The 18,977-nt window shown below is 48.7% G+C and overlaps 5 protein-coding genes across 5 annotated transcripts; 1 reads left to right on the top strand and 4 right to left on the bottom strand.

The window, feature by feature from the left end:
- Positions 1 to 1,918: 1,918 nt before the first annotated feature.
- LOC105569817 lies at positions 1,919 to 3,046 on the bottom strand. Its single transcript, XM_012026553.1, has 3 exons — positions 2,955 to 3,046; positions 2,434 to 2,631; positions 1,919 to 2,115 (listed from the first exon to the last, which is right to left on the bottom strand). Exons 1-3 carry the CDS (start codon positions 2,964 to 2,966, stop codon positions 2,026 to 2,028), a joined length of 300 nt encoding a protein of 99 aa, XP_011881943.1. The 5' UTR covers positions 2,967 to 3,046; the 3' UTR covers positions 1,919 to 2,025.
- A 1,363-nt stretch (positions 3,047 to 4,409) lies between these two features.
- On the bottom strand, positions 4,410 to 6,432 carry LOC105569821. Its single transcript, XM_012026558.1, has 2 exons — positions 5,820 to 6,432; positions 4,410 to 5,389 (listed from the first exon to the last, which is right to left on the bottom strand). The coding sequence occupies exons 1-2, from the start codon at positions 5,829 to 5,831 to the stop codon at positions 4,934 to 4,936; spliced, it is 468 nt and encodes a 155-aa protein (XP_011881948.1). The 5' UTR covers positions 5,832 to 6,432; the 3' UTR covers positions 4,410 to 4,933.
- On the bottom strand, positions 6,427 to 9,732 carry LOC105569820 (cuticle protein 70, isoforms A and B-like). The gene has a single exon (XM_012026557.1). It carries the CDS (start codon positions 8,307 to 8,309, stop codon positions 7,971 to 7,973), a length of 339 nt encoding a protein of 112 aa, XP_011881947.1. The 5' UTR covers positions 8,310 to 9,732; the 3' UTR covers positions 6,427 to 7,970.
- Positions 9,733 to 9,885: 153 nt separating this feature from the next.
- On the top strand, positions 9,886 to 13,104 carry LOC105569819 (pupal cuticle protein C1B-like). Its single transcript, XM_012026555.1, has one exon. It carries the CDS (start codon positions 11,017 to 11,019, stop codon positions 11,311 to 11,313), a length of 297 nt encoding a protein of 98 aa, XP_011881945.1. The 5' UTR covers positions 9,886 to 11,016; the 3' UTR covers positions 11,314 to 13,104.
- A 3,012-nt stretch (positions 13,105 to 16,116) lies between these two features.
- LOC105569818 (cuticle protein 65-like) lies at positions 16,117 to 18,177 on the bottom strand. Its single transcript, XM_012026554.1, has 3 exons — positions 18,083 to 18,177; positions 16,928 to 17,125; positions 16,117 to 16,561 (listed from the first exon to the last, which is right to left on the bottom strand). The coding sequence occupies exons 1-3, from the start codon at positions 18,092 to 18,094 to the stop codon at positions 16,265 to 16,267; spliced, it is 507 nt and encodes a 168-aa protein (XP_011881944.1). The 5' UTR covers positions 18,095 to 18,177; the 3' UTR covers positions 16,117 to 16,264.
- Between the last annotated feature and the right edge of the window lie 800 nt (positions 18,178 to 18,977).

An 18,977-nucleotide genomic window follows, 5' to 3' on the forward strand; every position in this document is an offset into this window, starting at 1 on the left:
ATATCTTATTTCAACATTTGCAGTATTCGATTAAAAATTTCCATTTGTTCCCGTGAAAAATTCTGTCGCGCTGAATTATTTAGACAAATTAATACTTGATTGCTTTATGACTAATTGCAATGCATTGTATTAAAGACCATGTAATATTTATAATGGCGAAATTTATAACAAGTATCGAGTGAGGGTATTTTTAATTATCGCACATACCGTGCTGCCCACGTAATTAAAAATAAAACAACGTATAGAGAATATTGAAATATTAATGTTTTAATATTTTCCGTACTAGTTGCTTTCTTCGAGAGCACAGAAGCGACCGCGAATGTAAAATGTCATTAGACGCGAAGAGGTCGACTCGTATGGTCTTTCGTAAAATCAGTTTGCCACACAATTCCTGGAGAACACCGAATGGGTTTTTCTCGTACATCTGACGTTACGTAAGAGACGTGGAACGTATACAAATGTAGAGCCGTTGTCTGGCATTTAATAAATATTTAGAAAATGAATTATGCCTCGCATAATTATGCTTTACGACATTTCGGGCTTCTCGTGAATGAGATTACGTAAAAATTACCTTACTCGGATCACCATGCCCGAGGTTGCCTCACGAATAATAAATTTATACCTAGGATTCGGTTAGAGGAAACTCTTTGATATCAGTGTCGCAACCGAATACTCCGAAGACGTCGGTACGATCATTCGCCTAAATTATTGCCACGGTAATCCGCGTGACGATGATAACATCCTCTGGTCGAATTCTTAGACTGACGTCCGCGCTCACGATTGTGCAAGAAGATTCTTCTCAGTCCTTCATGCCTCTCCCAAAATAAATCGAGGAAATGTGCCGGCCCGGCCACTTTCCTTTCACGGTCATGAGTGTATCGACCTTGACACTCCTCGGATCATCGGGTTCCATATAAAATAATAATTTTCATTCTCGGCCGCGGTAGAAAGTGAAAAAGCGTACTTCTCGACGAGCGACGTCTCCCACGCCCTGCGAGAAAACGATCGAGTATCGCCCATCAATCAGAGCGCGATTACGGTGTACGCGACATTGAAAAACGAAGCTGCTCTTAGGGTTTTAACGCATCGCCGAGCTAGCTGCGTCCCGTACACAATTAGGCCTCGGGTGAAGATCCGGGAGAAAGTGCTCGCGGCTATGCTCTAAGGGTCGCCGTCGTGGGTCAATGAACTTTTCACCGTTTCGGGTCTCGCGGGAGTTTCTACGTCCGATCGAATCCCGCGGTTTAGTCACCGCGAGGAAGTCGGCGCGATCCCGCATTTTCGAAAGAGTTTCCACGGTGGGAATCTTTCAATTTTCGCCAGCCGCGGGGTGAATCGCTCAAATTCGAAGCGGGAACTCCGGGACCCTCCGAAGCGCACCCTGCTTTTTCTTTCCCGTCACGTATCGGTGATCGCCGCGCTGATCGCGACGATGTCGATTTCCTTTCACAGGCCACGCACCGCGTCGTTACGCAACGGGGTTTTCCGCGGCCTTTCGTAACTGGGAATTTCGCGACGCGGATCGCGCCGCGCTAAACCGCGCGTGAACTATCTTGACCCAATTCAGACATCCTTCTACGTTTTCTGCGCCGGAATGCAAGTGGATTCGATTCGCGGCGAATAGCGCGGACAATAACTTCGCGTGCAGACAATAACTTGGCGCTCGCGCGTCTTCAGCCTCCTCCAAAATGCATCCGGTTATTATTATAACGCAAAAATTATATGAATTTTTTATAAGCTAAGGCAGCTCCCGCGGTAATCTATTCCGTGCGAGAGAGAAGCGATAAAGAGGATCAGTCACGACTACGTAATTTCTTTCGAGGTTGTCGGGGAAAAGAAGGAGGGGGAGGGCAAGGGTTTAGAAAATAAACGCGTCGACTTTCACAAAGTTCCTTTTTTTTTTGCGTGGATGAGGTTACACGATAGACGATGATTATCGATGAGGAGACAAGCTGCGAGCTGCTACGCATACTTCCACACGGGCTTCACTGAGGTCGACGGCTACCGGTCTGATGATTTTTGCGGTCAGTAGGTAATATGGTACCCATGTTGCTCGATCGAGTAACTCGACGGGATCTCCGCGATCGGCGCGGAGTAATAAGCGTACGGCGATACCTGGAAATAACGAGAGAAACAAAATGGGGGGAAAAAATCGCGTCTCGATCTCTCGGCGCAATTTGGTCACGGAGAGCGATAAGCCTGGAAATGTAAAGGAAGGGAAGGGAAGGAGATTTCCGTAAATGCGTAAGGTCTGCAGTTCGTAAAAATCAATTCTTTAAATGCAATCTCGCGAGCGCTCGATTCTCGAATCGAAGCTGCCGCCGTCCCCGGTTCGCTGGATGGCGCTGCTACTTTCGGGAATCGAACGTTTTTGCGAGGCGTGAGTCGATTTTCGAATTCCGAAGGGATAGATCTACGCTCGAGTTTTCTTACCTGCGGGAGAACGGGCGCGGCATAAGCGATGCGGGAGATCGGCGCGATCACCGGGGTCGCGATCGGCGCGATCGGCGCGACCAGCGGCGTGAGCTTGGCGGTCGACGCCGGGGTTTTCAGCTCGGAGACGAGGGTGAGCGGCTTGGGCGCCGGCGCTGGCGCGGACCACGCCAGGCCGATGAGAGCGGCGAACAGGATCTGCAAGTAATCGTCCTGTGAGGGAGGCGCTCGCTTCTTATTTAAATTGGAAAACTTCCGGGCACGTCGGTGAATATAAGTAACCGTTGAACCGCGCGCAGTAAACGAGTCTACGTGAGGCAAATATCGTCGCAGGAAGACACTTCCGGCGAGCGAGGAACGCGAGTCGCGACGACTCGAGGACGTTCGAGACCGAGATGGACGATAATCGCGAAAATTACGACCGCGCACGATTTTCCCCGCTGATTTTTAATCCGCCCGGAATTCGCTGCGGGTGCACTTGGCGCACCTCTCCCTCCCCGCGAAATGCCGGATTTACTTACGAATCGCAGCATGACGGCTTCGGGCAAGGATTCTGCGCGGATGCACTCGGGTACGATACTTGGTGTAAGTGCCCGCGCCAGCCTGGCCTCCTCGTACTTATAGAAGTCTCGAGGGATACCGTAAAAAGTAGACTCGTCCGGCACTACAAAAGTTCCTAACTGCCGTACCACCGCATTCCTCCCTGGTCTCAGGGACGGGCAAGCCTATGGTTGCGACGTGACGCGTCCTAGCTCCAGGACGCACCGATCGTCTGCATATTCTACTTATAAATTTACTACAACTTCTGGTTGCACTTATAACACACTTATGACACACAAGTAGAAAACGAAAACCAAATCAATGGGATTCGGGAGTAATACGAGAGTCTAAATTTTTGCAAGGTCCTGCTACCCGATTGCTTCTTAATTGCTTTGATGCTGAAGATAACCCAAGGAGAAGAAAAAGTCAGGATGATGTCAATTTGATGTCATATTGACCAAATTTATAACAAATTTGGTCCCAAAAATTTGACACAAATTCGGTCAATATGACATGAAATTGACATCATCCTGACTTTTTGTTCTCCTTGAATAAGGGGAGGTACTTTTAAATATTTTTCGACGAGAGAAATATCACGATGAATCTGTTGCAGCGGCAGAAACAATACTGTTTACATTATCCAGATGGATATTCAATATTTAAAATCTCAGGTGTATCTTCTTAATAAAATGTAAAGCGCAGATTTCTCCCCGTTCGCATTACGTTTCGTTAAATATACAACGGGTAAGACATGCACGACAGAACACCACATCGATAAGAATAATGCCTCGTCCCGAGGAACGTTTCTTCCATTACCTCCCATTTCTATTTCTTCCTATTTCGAGAAACAATCCTTGGCGCAAGAGCCCTTCGACTTCGCATTTTTCAATTATCGATCCACGTCCCTCGGACGCAGCACGTACGTTTTCGCTGCAATTCTCCCGTCGGTATTTCCTACGGCGAATGTGCGCGTATACATTCCCGGTGTCCGTGTAGGACGGGCGTGATTTAAGAAAGGGAGACGCGAGAAGGTTCGATAGGCCACGGCGCGACTCGGCTACGCCGCGCCGTCTCTTCGGATACACAGCGCGATCCGACGATGCTTTACAACGCCATACGGCGCACCGTAGACCAGGGATACCGAAGCCATTAGCAACACTCGCGAGTTCGTTCACCCGAGACCTTGAGGATCCAGGCGTGCATATATTCGAAGGCAATCGCGCGGCAGGCAATTTATGTCGAGCTTACGGATGTTGTGCCATTGATCCAGCGGCAAACTCGTTGACAGGACGCACAGGCCTACATAATTTGCGAACGCCAATATCGAGAAGATTTCTATTAGCGATAGAAATATACGGATAACAAAATAGTTTGGATACAGGAGAAAATAGCTGGGACTGCCGTCTTCCTCGAGTATGTTAAATGCGTCTGGACATGGAAATGCGTGAAAATTTATTGAGGAATTTACAGCGAGTCGAGTACGTTGAATACAATATTTTGGTTTAGTACAAATGTTGACAAACGCGATTGATCGGCCTCTTTCCCAGGCCAAAGACTGCCAGTTTCAACCCGTTTGTCGAGTCACGCGACGACATGGTTCCCGAACTCGGGATAGTTCTTAGGGCGATCTATGAGAACAACGTCGCTGCGAAAATAATCGAGAATGATTTCGGATGAACTGTAGCGAGCAAAGGTTGATGTAAAGGATGATCCTAGAACCCTAACGAGCGCAGCGTAGATCGACAGTCTCTTCAAATTCATAAAGCTCACGAGAACAGAGAAGAATTTCTACTTTCCGTTCAAAGACAGATTAATTTTGTTGTAATAAGACATTCTCAATTGAAGTCGCGCGTTCAATTTGATTCAAGTATCAACGCAATCGCGCGATACTCGAAATTTGGTTCCGTAAATCCACGCGTGCTCCTTAGAGTCAGTCGTTTGATACTTCGCCCGGCGATTATTACGCGTGTTGAACGCTATGCCCGTAACTGGACACGGTCTTCTCGGCGACTAACTGATGAGGATACGCCGAGTAGTAGATCGGCGAGGCGTACGGTATTTCGTGAGCGGCGAGCGTGGGCACCGCGACGTGCGACTCGACGGCCAGCGGTTTCGCCGCCGCGACCAATGGACGCGCGTCGTGGATCACTTGGTGTCCGTGGGCCTCGATCGTTTTCTCGGCGACCAGGGAGGCCTTCGCCACCGGCTGCACGATCTCGGCGATCGGCTGCTGCACCAGCGCGACGTCCGCGTATCTCAACAGCGCGGGCGAGACCGCGGCCACCAGCGGCGACGGATGCACCACGTTGCTGCCGTGCGCCTCGACGACCTTCTCGGAGACGAGCTTGCCGACAACGGGCGTGAGAATGGTTCCACATTGCACCGCGGCGATGCTCGCCAAGACGGAAATAACCACCTGCGAAAGAGAACGTTTGCCGCGGATATGAAACCTCCGGATGATCTCGGGAAGAATAGGACGCCGGCGGCGTCAATATTTTCCGACCGTCTTTACACTCCCGGCAGATCGGAAAATTGGATGCTCTCTGTTGTCAAAGTGTGCTCGGAATAATGATTGCCAGCTCGATTGGATTTAACCCGTTAATGCTCATTACTCGTTATTTTATACATGTCGAGCGAGTAACGAATAATGAGCATTAACGGGTAAAATCCAATCCGAATTGGCAATCGTTATTCCGATGAAACATATTTACATTTGTGTGATTATTTTCAATTAATTATTTTTAATTGTTTCGACGATATTGCCAATTGCTTTGATTTGTTCGGGGGAAATTGATTTTTCGCCCCATGCTGTTAAATAGCGCCAAGTTAAGAAACGTCGATCTTACCAGCTTAAACATCACGATAGGTTTTCACTACTTTTGGATCAGAACCTGGGACTGATCTGCACGCACGCGGATCTACGCATGCTTATATAGGAGAGCGTTTCCGCGATCTCTTCGCGAGAGACCTTCAAGGTCCGTGCAATAAGAACTCAACGCCCTGCCAGTCTATAGGATGTGTCGAGAAATATTCAATGCGCCGAAGGCACGTTCTTGTTCGAAAATATGTACGTGTGTAAAATACATTCCTGTGAACGTATTTCTTGTTGGCGTAAAATATTAAATATTATCGGAACGAGCCCGACAGGAATTCCCTTCAACTCGGGGAAATTTTGTTTCGCGAGTGTATTTTTCACTTTAAAGGCTTTCTTATCAACAAGTATGCCACGTAAATAAAATTGGAAGTTAAATGCAGTACAACGTTTACAGTTGGACATAGATAATTCCACGGTTGAGACGTGAATATTACCAGTCGCGAGAGAAAAATTGTGAAACAGATTAACGCGTTGCGAAAATCGAGGATGATGAGGGATGTATGGATTACGTTTTTGTCGGCTGTTGGTTCTGAAGGCGTTAAGCTTTTTGTCATCGCCGTGAGCTTGTGGGGTACATTTGACGATCGAACAAAGAGGCTTCGCGATCTTGAGACTTTACTTTTACTCCTCGCCTCCTGCTAACAATAAGCACATTACGCCATAGAAACCAGGAGAAGTGGTGCTCCTCGGAGGGACGCAACAAAAAGCGCTCGAGCGTGAAATTACGGCCGAAAACGCGCTTGATCTTAATGATCTCATTTATCAATTTCTGCTGGATGTACGACATTAAGGACGGCGATTTCGACAAGAGACAGTGTCACAATTGAAGAATGAAAGTAATTAAAGTAAGATCAATCAACCGTGCTCGAGTAATCGGCGGATTATTAAAAAGGGAACAACTAGCGATTCTATTAGGACAAAATAAGCCTTTGTAGAGTAGTTTCTAAATGTCTGTCTCTCCAGACTCCTCACATTCGTGAAGATATTCTCAAGACAAGATTATATCTTACAATTAGCACAATTTATTTTCTAACGTGAAACGTTCGAGTTTTTTCCCGGATTCGACACGTTCGATACGTACACAGTAGCATCCGTGCAGACGCTATCTACAGTTCTCCTGCGCGAAACCGTAGGTGCGATATTGAATAATTCGCCAAACTCCCCTCTCCGTCTCACGGGGACTTTTTTAAAGCTCCCATAAAGAATTTAACAAGTTAGGTTCGTGAAAAGTGCATGGGCGGGTTTGTATGTTCCCTGTAAATATATTCAATACGTGACCCGACGGCGCGCGGCAAAGTTTCGCCTCGCGAACGCCTAGACGGGGGACGGGAGCCCAAAGCCGAAACTCAAACAACCGTTGATCGCCAAGTCGGTAAACAGTTTTCATCGAGTCGTTCCAAATCCTATTTTGCGAAAATCCTCACGTAAACGGATAGGTAGGTGGACGTACTCCATGCGGGCGTGGCGTTATGTGCTAAAGTAGAAAAAAAATTATAAGGACGAAATCACTCCGTGATCACGACGCTCCGTTGTTTGCCGATCGCCCTCGTGCGAGGGGGAAGCTCGGGTTCTCCGGGTATGTGCGAGGAAAAATCTGCGATCCTCGATAAGCTCTGGGTGGTACGTGATACGGAGGAATTAGCTCTACAGCAACGCGGCCACCCAATGAGGTAGAATTCGATAACCGAATTCGCTCAGGTCGACAATAACATGTTAGGCGAGCTACTTCGTGGCTCTAATACGTACGAGGAGTAAAAATAGACTCGAAGATTACGAGACAATGTTTAAAATATAAAGACGCGAGCTCCGACAATAGCAGGCACCGAGTACATCCTCGTAAGTCGAAGGTATTAAATAAAGACTGAATACATAACGCATTTATTTAAAGGCAGAAATGGCAACTTTATTGATCAATCGCAGCCGATCGGTCGTTTCGACCGTGTAGACACGCTGATACAGGTTGAGTCAAGGTGCCTGGTTGATCGATGGTTCGGTCGATTCGGCCGGTCGTTCCGATGGATCGTCATCGCGTCCGGATGGTTGACAGAGGACATCTTCGCTGTCGGCGTGTCGATTGTCTCAGGCTGGCGGAAACCGTGGTTAATGAGTGGTTAATGAGTCCTTAGTGAAGAGCGACGATGGGGGCATGGGCGGCATAGGCCACGGGGGCATGGGCGGCATAGGCCACCGGTGCGTGAGCGACGACGGGAGCGGCGGCGACGTACGGCGCGGTCTTCAGGATCGGCGCGGTGTAGGCGACCGGTGCGGCGGCCACGAGCGGGCTCTTCACAGACACCTTGTAGGTGTTGGCGTAGCTGGTGGCGACCGGGACGGTGTGGGCGACCGCGACCGCGGGTGCCGCGACGATCGGCGCCGCGTGGAGTGCGGGCGCCGCCAGGTAGCCGGGTGCGGGCGCGGCCGCGACGCAAGCCAGCACGGCGAGGAAAACGATCTTGTACATGGTGGCTGGATACGTTGCTTCGTACTTCGGCGGAGCACTGAAGAGCGAGTGGTGCCTGAACACGGCGTCTAGGACCCCTTATATTCCTCGGGGCTGACCTCTCCCACCTCTCACGGGCCACCCGGCCCGGGCCACAGGTTCCTGTTGCCTTCCTCACGTCGCGTCGCTTGTACCGCGCGATTGCCCGGTCCTCTTTTTTTTTCTTTTTTGTTGCACGCCGGCCACTTGTTGGAGGAGCACTGCCAAGGACTGCCTGATCGTTCGTGGCCTCAACGCGGGCCCTTCACCGCCGACGTATTTCGTACCCTCGTGCGAAACGTAGCCTCGACGGAGTAGTCGATCATCGTTTTGTTTCTCCGAGAAGGACGCGGGAAATGCTCGAAAGGGCGACCATGATTGTCGATGGCCTTATCTCCGAGCTCTCTTTGTTTGCGCATACAGGATGCTGGGATGGAGAGGTTCAATGACATAGCCTCGACTATCGATCATCAAACTCTCGACAGTATAGCCGTGTCCGGAACAATCATACGTAATTATCAAGCGATTTATTGCGTGTGTACATATTAGCTTTCGGACCAACCGACGGACCCAAAATACGAGCTCGAATTGCCTCGGGCAACAACGATGTTTAGAGCGGCTTGTCACTTCCTCGATTAATTCTTGACGCACAGAGAGACACGGCAATCATAGCCGCCTAATTGATGACGTCGGTCAGAGAACGCACGGACAATTGTGTTATCGAACTTTGCTTTCTTGCCACAGTAATTTATTACAGCCGCGAGATGCGAATATTTAAACAATGAAGATACGTGTCAGCGAAACGTTGGACCGGCGGGGTCTGAGTTAAAATTGTTAACCCGTTCGCGCAAAGGACGCTCCCAGGTTGTTTGCCCTGACTTTGGTCGTTTAGGAGGCGCAACGCTTCTCTTCCTCTTTGTGCTTTACCCCATTTTAATGCTTATGAATTGCAACGATTTACGAGCCGGGTCGCCTTGCTCGCGGGTGTCTCTCTCTTTCTCTCTCTCTCTCGACGGTCGGGCGGTTTTATTCCACGTGAAACAAGTATACGTTGTTCTAACAAACTTATATGCACAACAACTTGTGTATGCATAACTTTTTTCTCAGGGTTTTTTCAAAACTCGCTCACCTGAAAAGTTTTTTAAAACTTCCAACTTCTGAGTCTATGATTATTTAGGAACAATCCGCGAAAAATTAACTTTTTTTCTCAATTGGATACTTGAGAAGAAAACTCTTCTCCAGTAATTTTTAATTTATTCATAAATTAAATCTATTCTTCTTAAGTTTCTAGATTAATCCCTTTCTCTTTCTTTCTCTCTCGCAACATATCGTCTCTCGGACTCCGTGTCGACAAACGTTTCCCTAAAAAATTTTCCAATTATTACATTGTCTCCTTCAACTTCTGTATTTATCAATGTAGAAAATTGCTAGACGACGCCCGCCTAGAGTGTAGGGAAGTTCAGGTTCAAACCCTGGCCGAGGTGATATTTTTCGCAATAAATTTTCTGTATTATTAAAAATGCCAGGTATGGTCAAGAAAACACTGAAGTTATAATATAGATTATTATATTCCTAATCGAGAATTAATCATCGAATAACGCGAATGGTAGCTACGCCCACGAGGTCCAATGCCGATGGGCAGTCGCAAGCCAGGATGAGGAGGGGGAGGTAGGTTTGAAGGAGAGACATTGTGACACAAGTCGCGAAAGTAGATGCTCGACTTACACAATTTCGCACGACGCACCTCGCATACGACAGCGTGACGCATGGGACGGACGAGGCGCGTGTGCGTGTGTCTCTTGTTTGCGTCCCGTGCGTTCGTCCGTTCCTTGCGCAATCACGCATCGGCAATGACACTGCGTGACAGCTCGCACTGACAAAAATCGCAGCGACTCCCGGTGACAACCGGTTGGACGTACGTAACGTCGACTAACGACCGCGCTTCTCTACGCAACGGCGTGCGCGTGCGGAATAAAATATCACGCGTCTTTACGCAAGGTGCATCCGTCGACCCCTTTCTGTCTTCGCTGTTAATTGCCAAATTACAACGAATACCGCTGATGCATATCAACATTTCACAGACCGCGCTCCCGTGACTGAAATTTATAATGCATAGGTTTATAGATTTATACACGAACATTTAATATATTATTCAATTGATGAATTGATAATTGTGGCACCGCAAATTCGTTTCCGCGATAGGCGCTATGTAATTATTTACACGCGGTAGACCATTGTTACAATCATCAATTTTATACACGTAGATTATTTCACCCCCCAGGAGGGAGGGAAACTGCATATTGTTCCAAGTGCAATATCGTTAAAAGGCATAACGATTAACAATCAATAATTACACGATTACCCGGTCTGCCCATAGTCCGAGCGGTAAGACCGGCTGGTCCAAGCCCCCTTCGCTCGTCTGGCCCACCCAGAGCGGTCCAAATCCTCTCGCACGGCGAAATCTTGCCGAATCCGGAAGACCTTGGCCCACGGGCGTGCGGGGTCTCAGCCACTTCTAGATCACGAAGATGGGAGCGACGGGAGGGAACCAGTTCTCTCCTGAATAAAGGGGGGCCCAGTCCTATAAAAATGTGCCGCGAAACGGACCTCGGTATCATAGTCGAGTAGTGACAACTCGGACAATCCTCGCAAGAGAGCTGAAGCTTTATCGCCGACACTCCTCGCCGTCATGTACAAGTGCGCCGCTCTTCTCGCTCTCCTCGTCGCCTGCGTCGCCGCGGCGCCCGCACCCGGCTTCCTGGCGTCCGGGTCCGCGATCGCCGCTGCGCCCGTCGCGTACTCGGCACATCCCGCGCCTATCGTCCACGCGGCCGCCCCGATCGCCTACGCCGCACACGCGGCTCCGCTCACCTACGCCGCGCACGCAGCCCCGTTCGCCTACGCCGCGCACGCGGCTCCGCTCGCGTACGCCGCGCACACCTCGCACGTCGCCTACGCCGCACCTGCTGTCAGCTACATCCACTAAAATGGACCGGCACGCACCTTCCTTGGGAGCACGACGAGGCCGACTCCCCATTGTCCGAGCGACAATGTCGTCCGGCTGTTCTCTTTACTCTCGCGAAGGAAGGAAGACCTAATTTACCCTCGCGCATGTAATTTTTATTATGTCCAACATGCCGAGATCAAAATAAACTAATATCTCATCCAATCGTTATCCGTTTATTGACACGCGACGTCTCCACGCGTCACCTCGCTGATCCACCGCCTCCACCGCGCCGATCCACGGCGGGGCGTTGACACGTTCGAAACGAGTATGTATTTCGTCGAGCGGAAGGTAATCCTCTTTGAGTACTTAGGCTTCAAAGAGAATTTTAATGATGGCCTGCGTCGAAACGCTCGCATTATGCACAAAGCCAAATGCACTCGTAAATAAATCACGAAGCCTCTCGGCCGATTTACGTAAATTAATATCGGCGTAATTTCGACAGTCCGCGCCGATCCAACGGAGGGTCTAAGGATTCCCTGAGCATTTCCGGAAGATCACGCCAAGCGATAGATCGGTGTATTTACGTATCGATATATACATATGTAATTAATCAACCATAATTGAGAATGGGCGAAAAGCGTTCGCACATAAAATTTTTCCCGCCATACGTCTCTCACGAGAGACAAGCGCCGCTACAAAGTGCTTTGTTTAATATATATATCAGCATAAACGCAACGCATTTTAACAGAAACACTTTGCAGAAATGCGCTTCTTTCCCGCGCAAAATTATTCCGAGGGAGAGAGGCGAGTTATGCAAATACTTTTATTCGTCGTCTAGCGTTTCCAAATATACCCGCGACGCGGCTGAATATTTAGCGAAAAACGAATTTAGCGGAAATAGATATTCGCGCGGCGAAGAGACAGCTCGCGCTCGTAGATCACGCGAATATCGAGTTCGCGAGGTCGACGGGGCCGCGACATCGCCGTAGAAAGTCGCGCGGCGCGACCTTCCCTGAGCGAGTCGCATAACTCTCGTATACGCAACAACGCCCATCATTCATCGTAGGGACGTCGCTCAAAGTCGCCTGCTTCGCGATCCGAAAATAAACCCGGCCCCGGCGCTTTATTATTACGCAACGTTGACAACGCCGCGCTCTTATTACACGCCGCGCATACGGGCTCCGGGCTCCGGGCGACGTGGTAATTGACAGTACGTCTATATCACGCCCGCGCGATAGGATTGATACGCCGTGTTACGATGCCGCGTTTATATTCGCTTTACAATGGGAGACGCGCGCGAGGCATTAATTACAACGCATCCGTGCGATGTTGATGGAAAGATTGCGCCTGACACGGTGCAACGGGCGGCTACTGTCTCTCGGCCAAACCGCGCATGTTTTCAAATGCATTCCAAGTATTAGGCGGGAAACGCACGCGTGATATCAAAGTTATTTTTTTATCAAAGTTATTTTTTATCAAAGTTAGCTTTTTATCGCACGATTCTCCGCGTTGCGGAAACGCGTAAAGGGCCGAATCAGACTAGCAATTGCTGACTCGGATTGGATTGGGGTTGGCGACTGACGATCGTCCTTTAGCCAATGAGGGGATTAAATCTCTGGCCGCTTTGCTCCCATTGGCTGAAAGACAATCGCCAGTTCCGATCTAATCCGCGTCGACAATTGCTAGTCTGATTCGACCACGGTCTAAATACAGGTCTAGAAACGACGGTGATGAGGGGTTGTCTCTCTTAATATTCTCATTTTTACCAACGTCAGTGTTTTCTTGACCATACCTGGCATTTTTAATAATACAGAAAATTTATTGCAAAAAATATTACCTCAGCCAGGGTTTGGCTGTGTTATTAAAAATGCCAGGTATGGTCAAGAAAACACTGACGTTGTTAATTATCGCTGGCGACACTGAAGAATTCTTATTAGTTCTCGCTTTTACTTCGATTTTCAGCCGCAAAGTGCACTATGATAGAGGGATATCATGTGCGAGACAGAGACAGAAGTAGCAAACTTTTTTCTTGCACGTATTCCTCATAAATGATTGGGGTTAGCTAACCTCGATCACGTATAAAGTAATATTTTTAATTTCTCTTCGTTTTTTTATATAAAGTCGACTGTCCCTGGTTTTGTCTTTATACGTACTTTAGCCGTGTGGAAGAATTTTGCAATTTTATAAAGCCAATTTCAAATTTAGTTGGAACTACGGACTGAAAATATCAAATACCAATATCTTTTTTACTAGACTTCTAAACTGAGTGTTTCAAGTACGAAAATATTCTGCTGTGCGGTCTGCAGCTTATCCTGGTATTATTTTGTGCGCAGAAGCTAATAAAGAGAATTACAAGCGCAAAAATATTTGACTATATTTGACTGCGTCGATAAAAAGGACGGCTGAGGGATTCTCTTAACGGAGACACCCCCACCACTCGAAATTCGATGTCGTTTCCAAACCTGCGTATACGACCGTGGATTCGGCCTTAAGGCTGATGGCGGAGAATGGTCCGTAAATGCTTAGACGTGAGGCAGAGAAAAAACTCAAGTCGTAAAAGGGTATTGTACAACTTGAGTTTTTCCCTGCCTTGCCTTACGTCTGCGACTAGGACAGACTTAAACGTTTACGGATCATTCTCTGCCATTAGCCTAACCGGGTAGGCATCTCGGACTCGATCTCGCTCTTCTTTAAGGGATCCTATTCTCGCGTTCTCTCCTTCTCGCGTTAGCCGCGATAATAATGTTCCACTCTGCGTATTCGTGCAGCCGCCTGTTTAATTAAGGTTGATTTGTATCGCGACAAGTAGGGAAGTCCCGCGGACTTCCGACCGGCTTCATCACCGCCGGCTCCGGAAAATGGAGCACGGCCGCGATCGCGTTCGCTTTTTCCACGGTCGCCACGGAGGGGAAATCCATTTTCGTTTTCCGGGGCGTTTCACCTTGAGGACGACGTCGTTCGCGTACGCGCGCATTTCTCGAGTCCTCTCGACCCGTCGCGGCGCGATGCGATGCACGAAAACGAGTCGGGCATGGGCGGAGTCCGCGAGGCGACGACCCTGCTCCAATAAATCTGGAACACGATCGCGTGCAGCGATAAGTGAGAAAGTAAATAAATAAATGAGCGACTGTCCGCGGCCCGGGCCCGTGACGTCGTAATATTTTAGTAATTTCGCCAGTACGCGCTCTCGGCCACTCTCAGACTTGACGAAGAATAAACGAGAAGCGCTCAGGCAGCGCACGTCAATTAATACACGGATTGCCCACGTAACATGCACCGAATGCCCTTTTTTTACGGCGAATTCTGCGACTAATTTGAAGCCCATTTTCACCCTCGAGCATGTTAAAACGCTAATCATTTTCGACATAATTGGCGCGCTTCTGGCAAATTAAGCTTCGAGAGACCCGACAGGCAACACGATCACGTTTCTCGATTAATTTCAAGTGGAGTTTATTACGACAGAGTTTCAATTCAAGGCTCAAGGTTCGGATTATAAAAATGTATTAAGAGGGCAAAATTATTTCTGGAAATTGAGCACAAAGTATGGTGACTGACAGGTCGACATGATTGACGTTGGTACTTCTGGGACGCCCGCTCGTGCTGTACAAATTAAATTCATGTGAAACGAGAACGCGCAATATTTATCGACCTACCTTGGACAGAGATGTTGATTTTAAACATTTCGAATCAAACACTTGCGTGCGTGTACCGTACAAGTTAATCGCGTCCGACCTTGCTTTTATTCAAGACGGCGAATGTTATCTTTGACACATTGAAATCAATAACGTTCCTCGTGTCTAAATAAATGGAGATAAACTGAGCGTTATCTAAAAGTCAAGCGTCCGATTCAGTTTATAAGATTACCGAAATCTTGGGTAGATTCGATTCCGATATTCACGTTATTTATATCAGGCTAACAACTTTATCGATTCGTACGAATTTAGAGGACCGCTTGAGAAATCTTTTTAGCCACCTGCGTTGGAATATTCGAGTAATGACCGCACGAAATGCGCGGTCAAACATCGGGAAGATAATACCGCGATTTTAACGAGGCGAGCGTTACATAAAGCGCTCGTTATTATATAAAATCGAGAGATTGAAGTTACGCCAAAGTAAAAGGACCAAAACGAGCCGATCGGGATAAACAAAGTTTGCGGGTGCCTCGCCTTAGCCTTGATCTACTCTTAAGCCTCGCTTCTTCCTCGCGCTCGTTCAACACCTCCTTCTCACATTATTACGCAACGCTCTTACGCTTCGCTGGATGCACGGATGGATGGACGGATGGATGGTTGGTTGGATGCTCTGGGACTGAGTGTACATATAAAAGCCGCTAACAATCGTGTGCTCAGACGTGACGGATCTCTGCGGGCGCACGGTCGCGATACGGGCCGATACCGATCGGCGTGTCTTGAGATGCTGGTGGAACGAGCTGCTAAAATTGCAGCAACCGCGAAAACGAAAATTAATGGTCGTGCAATCGGATAACACGTAACTAAGGAATTTTACGTGCGCGCAATACCAAAGTTGATTCGAATAATTGGCCGGATGACGTAAATGCCCGAAAGATATTTAAGATTGCCCTAATTTTCCTTCACGGTTCCCTACCAAGGGCCAGTTTCCCAAACGTCGGTTAACTGTTAACCAGAGTTCAGTCAACTCCCTAACTTTTTCTATCTTATTACCTAAGAAGAGACAGAGAATCAATGAACCTTCGGTTAGCAGTTAACCGACGTTCGCGAAACTCGCCCTGAGGAAGGACGAACTTTGGACGTCTTTGCTCCGTTTAGGTATCACGGCGACTGGAGTCGCCGTCGAGATGCGCTACAAGAAATAGAGGCGGCGTAAAAGATGAAAATGTGTATTATTAACGTATCATGTACATAGCCGATGACAATGTTCGTGGCAGCGCGGCAGGCTGCGTCGCCGGCCGTTTACAAATCGGACTTGTCGAGGAAGACGTTGCCCCGAGACCTGGGCCCGGTGGTCCCGCTCAGTGGTAGTAGCCACCGTATCCATAACCGTGGCCATAGCCGAGTCCGTAGCCGTAGCCGAGACCATATCCAAGACCGTGGCCGTATCCAAGACCGTGACCGTATCCAAGACCGTTGTTCAGATAGGTGGTGACCGTTGGTGGAGCCGAGTATCCATAGTGGCCGTAGCTCACCGCGGGTGCAGAATAAGACGGGGCGTAGGCCACCTTCGTGATGGGCGCGCTGTACGCCACTTTCGTGATGGCGGGTGCAACGGCGAGCTTAGCGATGGTTGGAGCTACCGCTGGGTACGAAACCTGGGAACGAAACGAGGGAGAATTGTATTCCGTCTCCGTATTAATTAATTTTATTTCGCGTACGTGAATTAAAATTTTATTAAAAATTTTCGTTCTCCTTTAAAATGTGCGCTCGGTAATTGTACCGTGTGTTCCCCCCTCCTCCCCGTCCGGGGACCGCGTTATTTTGCTGAAATAATAATGCAAAACCTTATTTCCACTGAATTCATTTTGCGCGAGAGCTCGTTTATGGATTACAACGAGTGAAACCGGAATTTTCCTCTGGAATTTGCCCAGGCCATTGGCGAAGCTACTCCGGCACGCTGATAATCCTTCCCTCCTTGTGCCGGTGACATGCCCTGCCGTTTGAGAGCTCACTTTACTTACCTTGTACGTGTTGGCGTAGCTGGTCGCAACTGGAGCGTGCGCGTATCCGTACGAAGGTGCGATCGCTACTCCATGACCCAAGCCGTAGCCGCCGTAGCCTCCGTAGCCGCCGTAGCCGTAACCACCGTAGCCGTAGAGCCCTCCGTATCCGGAGTAGAGGCCGGCGGACGCGTAGGCGACAGTGGCGAGAAGGACGATCTGCGATAAAGTGTAGATACGCGTCAGGAACGTTTCGAATTGCCTTTGCACATAAATCACGACGGAAATTCTGGGCGGAATCTGATGCACAGCCCGATACGTTGTGCAACGCAGGAAACATTTGCGGAAACGAAATTGCAATTATGAAAGTGTTCCACTTTTACAAACGGATATGCGGGGCGAGGATCTGTTGAAAAAGTTTCTCTAAGGTTTTGTTCTTCAATGGAAAATGAAAAAGAAAACCGGAAAGATAGAAACGTAGAAAGGGCAAAGAGATGAACATACAATGAACACGAGAGAAATTAAAACAGCGCATTTCTGGAGAAACACTTTGCGACCAATTTTGCTTACGACCTCGGACTTGCATATGCGAGATTATCCTAAATGATAGTACGAAGCTGCTCTAAGCGAGCGGCTTGCGTCGTCGCGCATAGCCTTCGGCTTTATTTACGCATATCCAGGATGATTTCAAGCGCGTATCATACGATATGAATGAAACAAGCGTGTTCCAGCACGATAAAATCATGCCCGCGGCGACAAGTAAAGTTCACAGCAAATGTTACGTCCGAGCATTTCTCACGGTATTGCGAGTCAACCGACTCTTTCGCTCTCTCTCCCTCCCTTTGCCTCCGTAGTTTCAGATAAGTCTAATCTCCACATAAAAGCAAAGTTATAAGAGCACAAATGTCATTTCCGAAATACGAATTCTTTAGCACCTGGCGTATTCCTCTCCCGTGCAAACAACGCCCGACGACTCGGTGTTGTCTTGCAAACAGTGTCTTAAAAAATGGAAAGGGTCCGTTTTAAAAAGCCGAAAAATGATACAAAGTTTCGTGCATACGGGAGGTATCTCCGTATCGTCCGGGGAAAAACCGCGCGGAATACGTACGCGCACTCCCGACGAGAAAAGTTTCGCCGGGGCTCGGCCGCCCCGAGTGCCACGGGTGCTTCACTCACCAGCTTAAACATGTTGCTCCAAGTGCTTGGCGATCTCTTGTCGGTACTGTGGACTGACTACATCTCGTGTACCCCGTCGGATCACTTATATATCCCCCGGCGGATTGTTTTTGCTCACGCTCGCGCGTCAAAAGATCCAAGGGGGAGAGATGCGGAAAAAAGTTTTTCCCTGCCAATCGCGGGCGAGGCGAATTCGTGCGTGAGGCGAACGGCGTGGGGCCCCCCGATTCCCCGGAGCCCCACCGCCGATAGTGGGGTGCGTGTGGATCGGCTCGGACCCCGGGACTCGTTACGCGCTCACCTAGATCCTAGATCCTTCGCGGTGCCGCGAGTGACTCGAGACGCGCGGTCTCACCGCGTTCGCACGAAGGACGAAACCATTATCGGCCCAGGCGGGAGAAAAGGAGAGAAGAAGAAGAGAAAAAAGAAGTATCGGTCGTTCGATTCGCATCGTGAGAAAAAGCGCGTCCGTGCCACCTTGAGCGCACACGCGCGCGAGCGCGAGGGAGGAAAGGAGAGAGGTTCTCCCTCGTCTCTCTCTCCTTCTCTTTACCGTCGGCCCCGGCCACTCTCAATCGCTTTCTGTAATTATTCGCGCGTCTATGATCTTGTCTGTGCTCCGCGAAGCGTGAACAGAGCAACACGGGGACCTCGACCGATCGAATGTGGCACGCGGTGGTGCGGAGATGATACCGGCGACACAGGGAATTTTCTCTCTCTCTCTCTCTCATATTTCTCTTACGTTTTACCATAATTTTCTCTCATTACAATTTTTTACATTAGCATTTATACTAGCTTCTTATATTATCGCAAATTTACCTGATGAATTATCTGTTTTTTTTCCTGCCGCGTTGTCATAAATTTATCTACCTTATCTTTACATACCACTTTTATA

This window comes from Vollenhovia emeryi, unplaced genomic scaffold (assembly GCF_000949405.1).
Source record: "Vollenhovia emeryi isolate VEMERY1.0 unplaced genomic scaffold, V.emery_V1.0 DF939122.1, whole genome shotgun sequence".
Lineage (NCBI taxonomy): Eukaryota > Metazoa > Arthropoda > Insecta > Hymenoptera > Formicidae > Vollenhovia > Vollenhovia emeryi.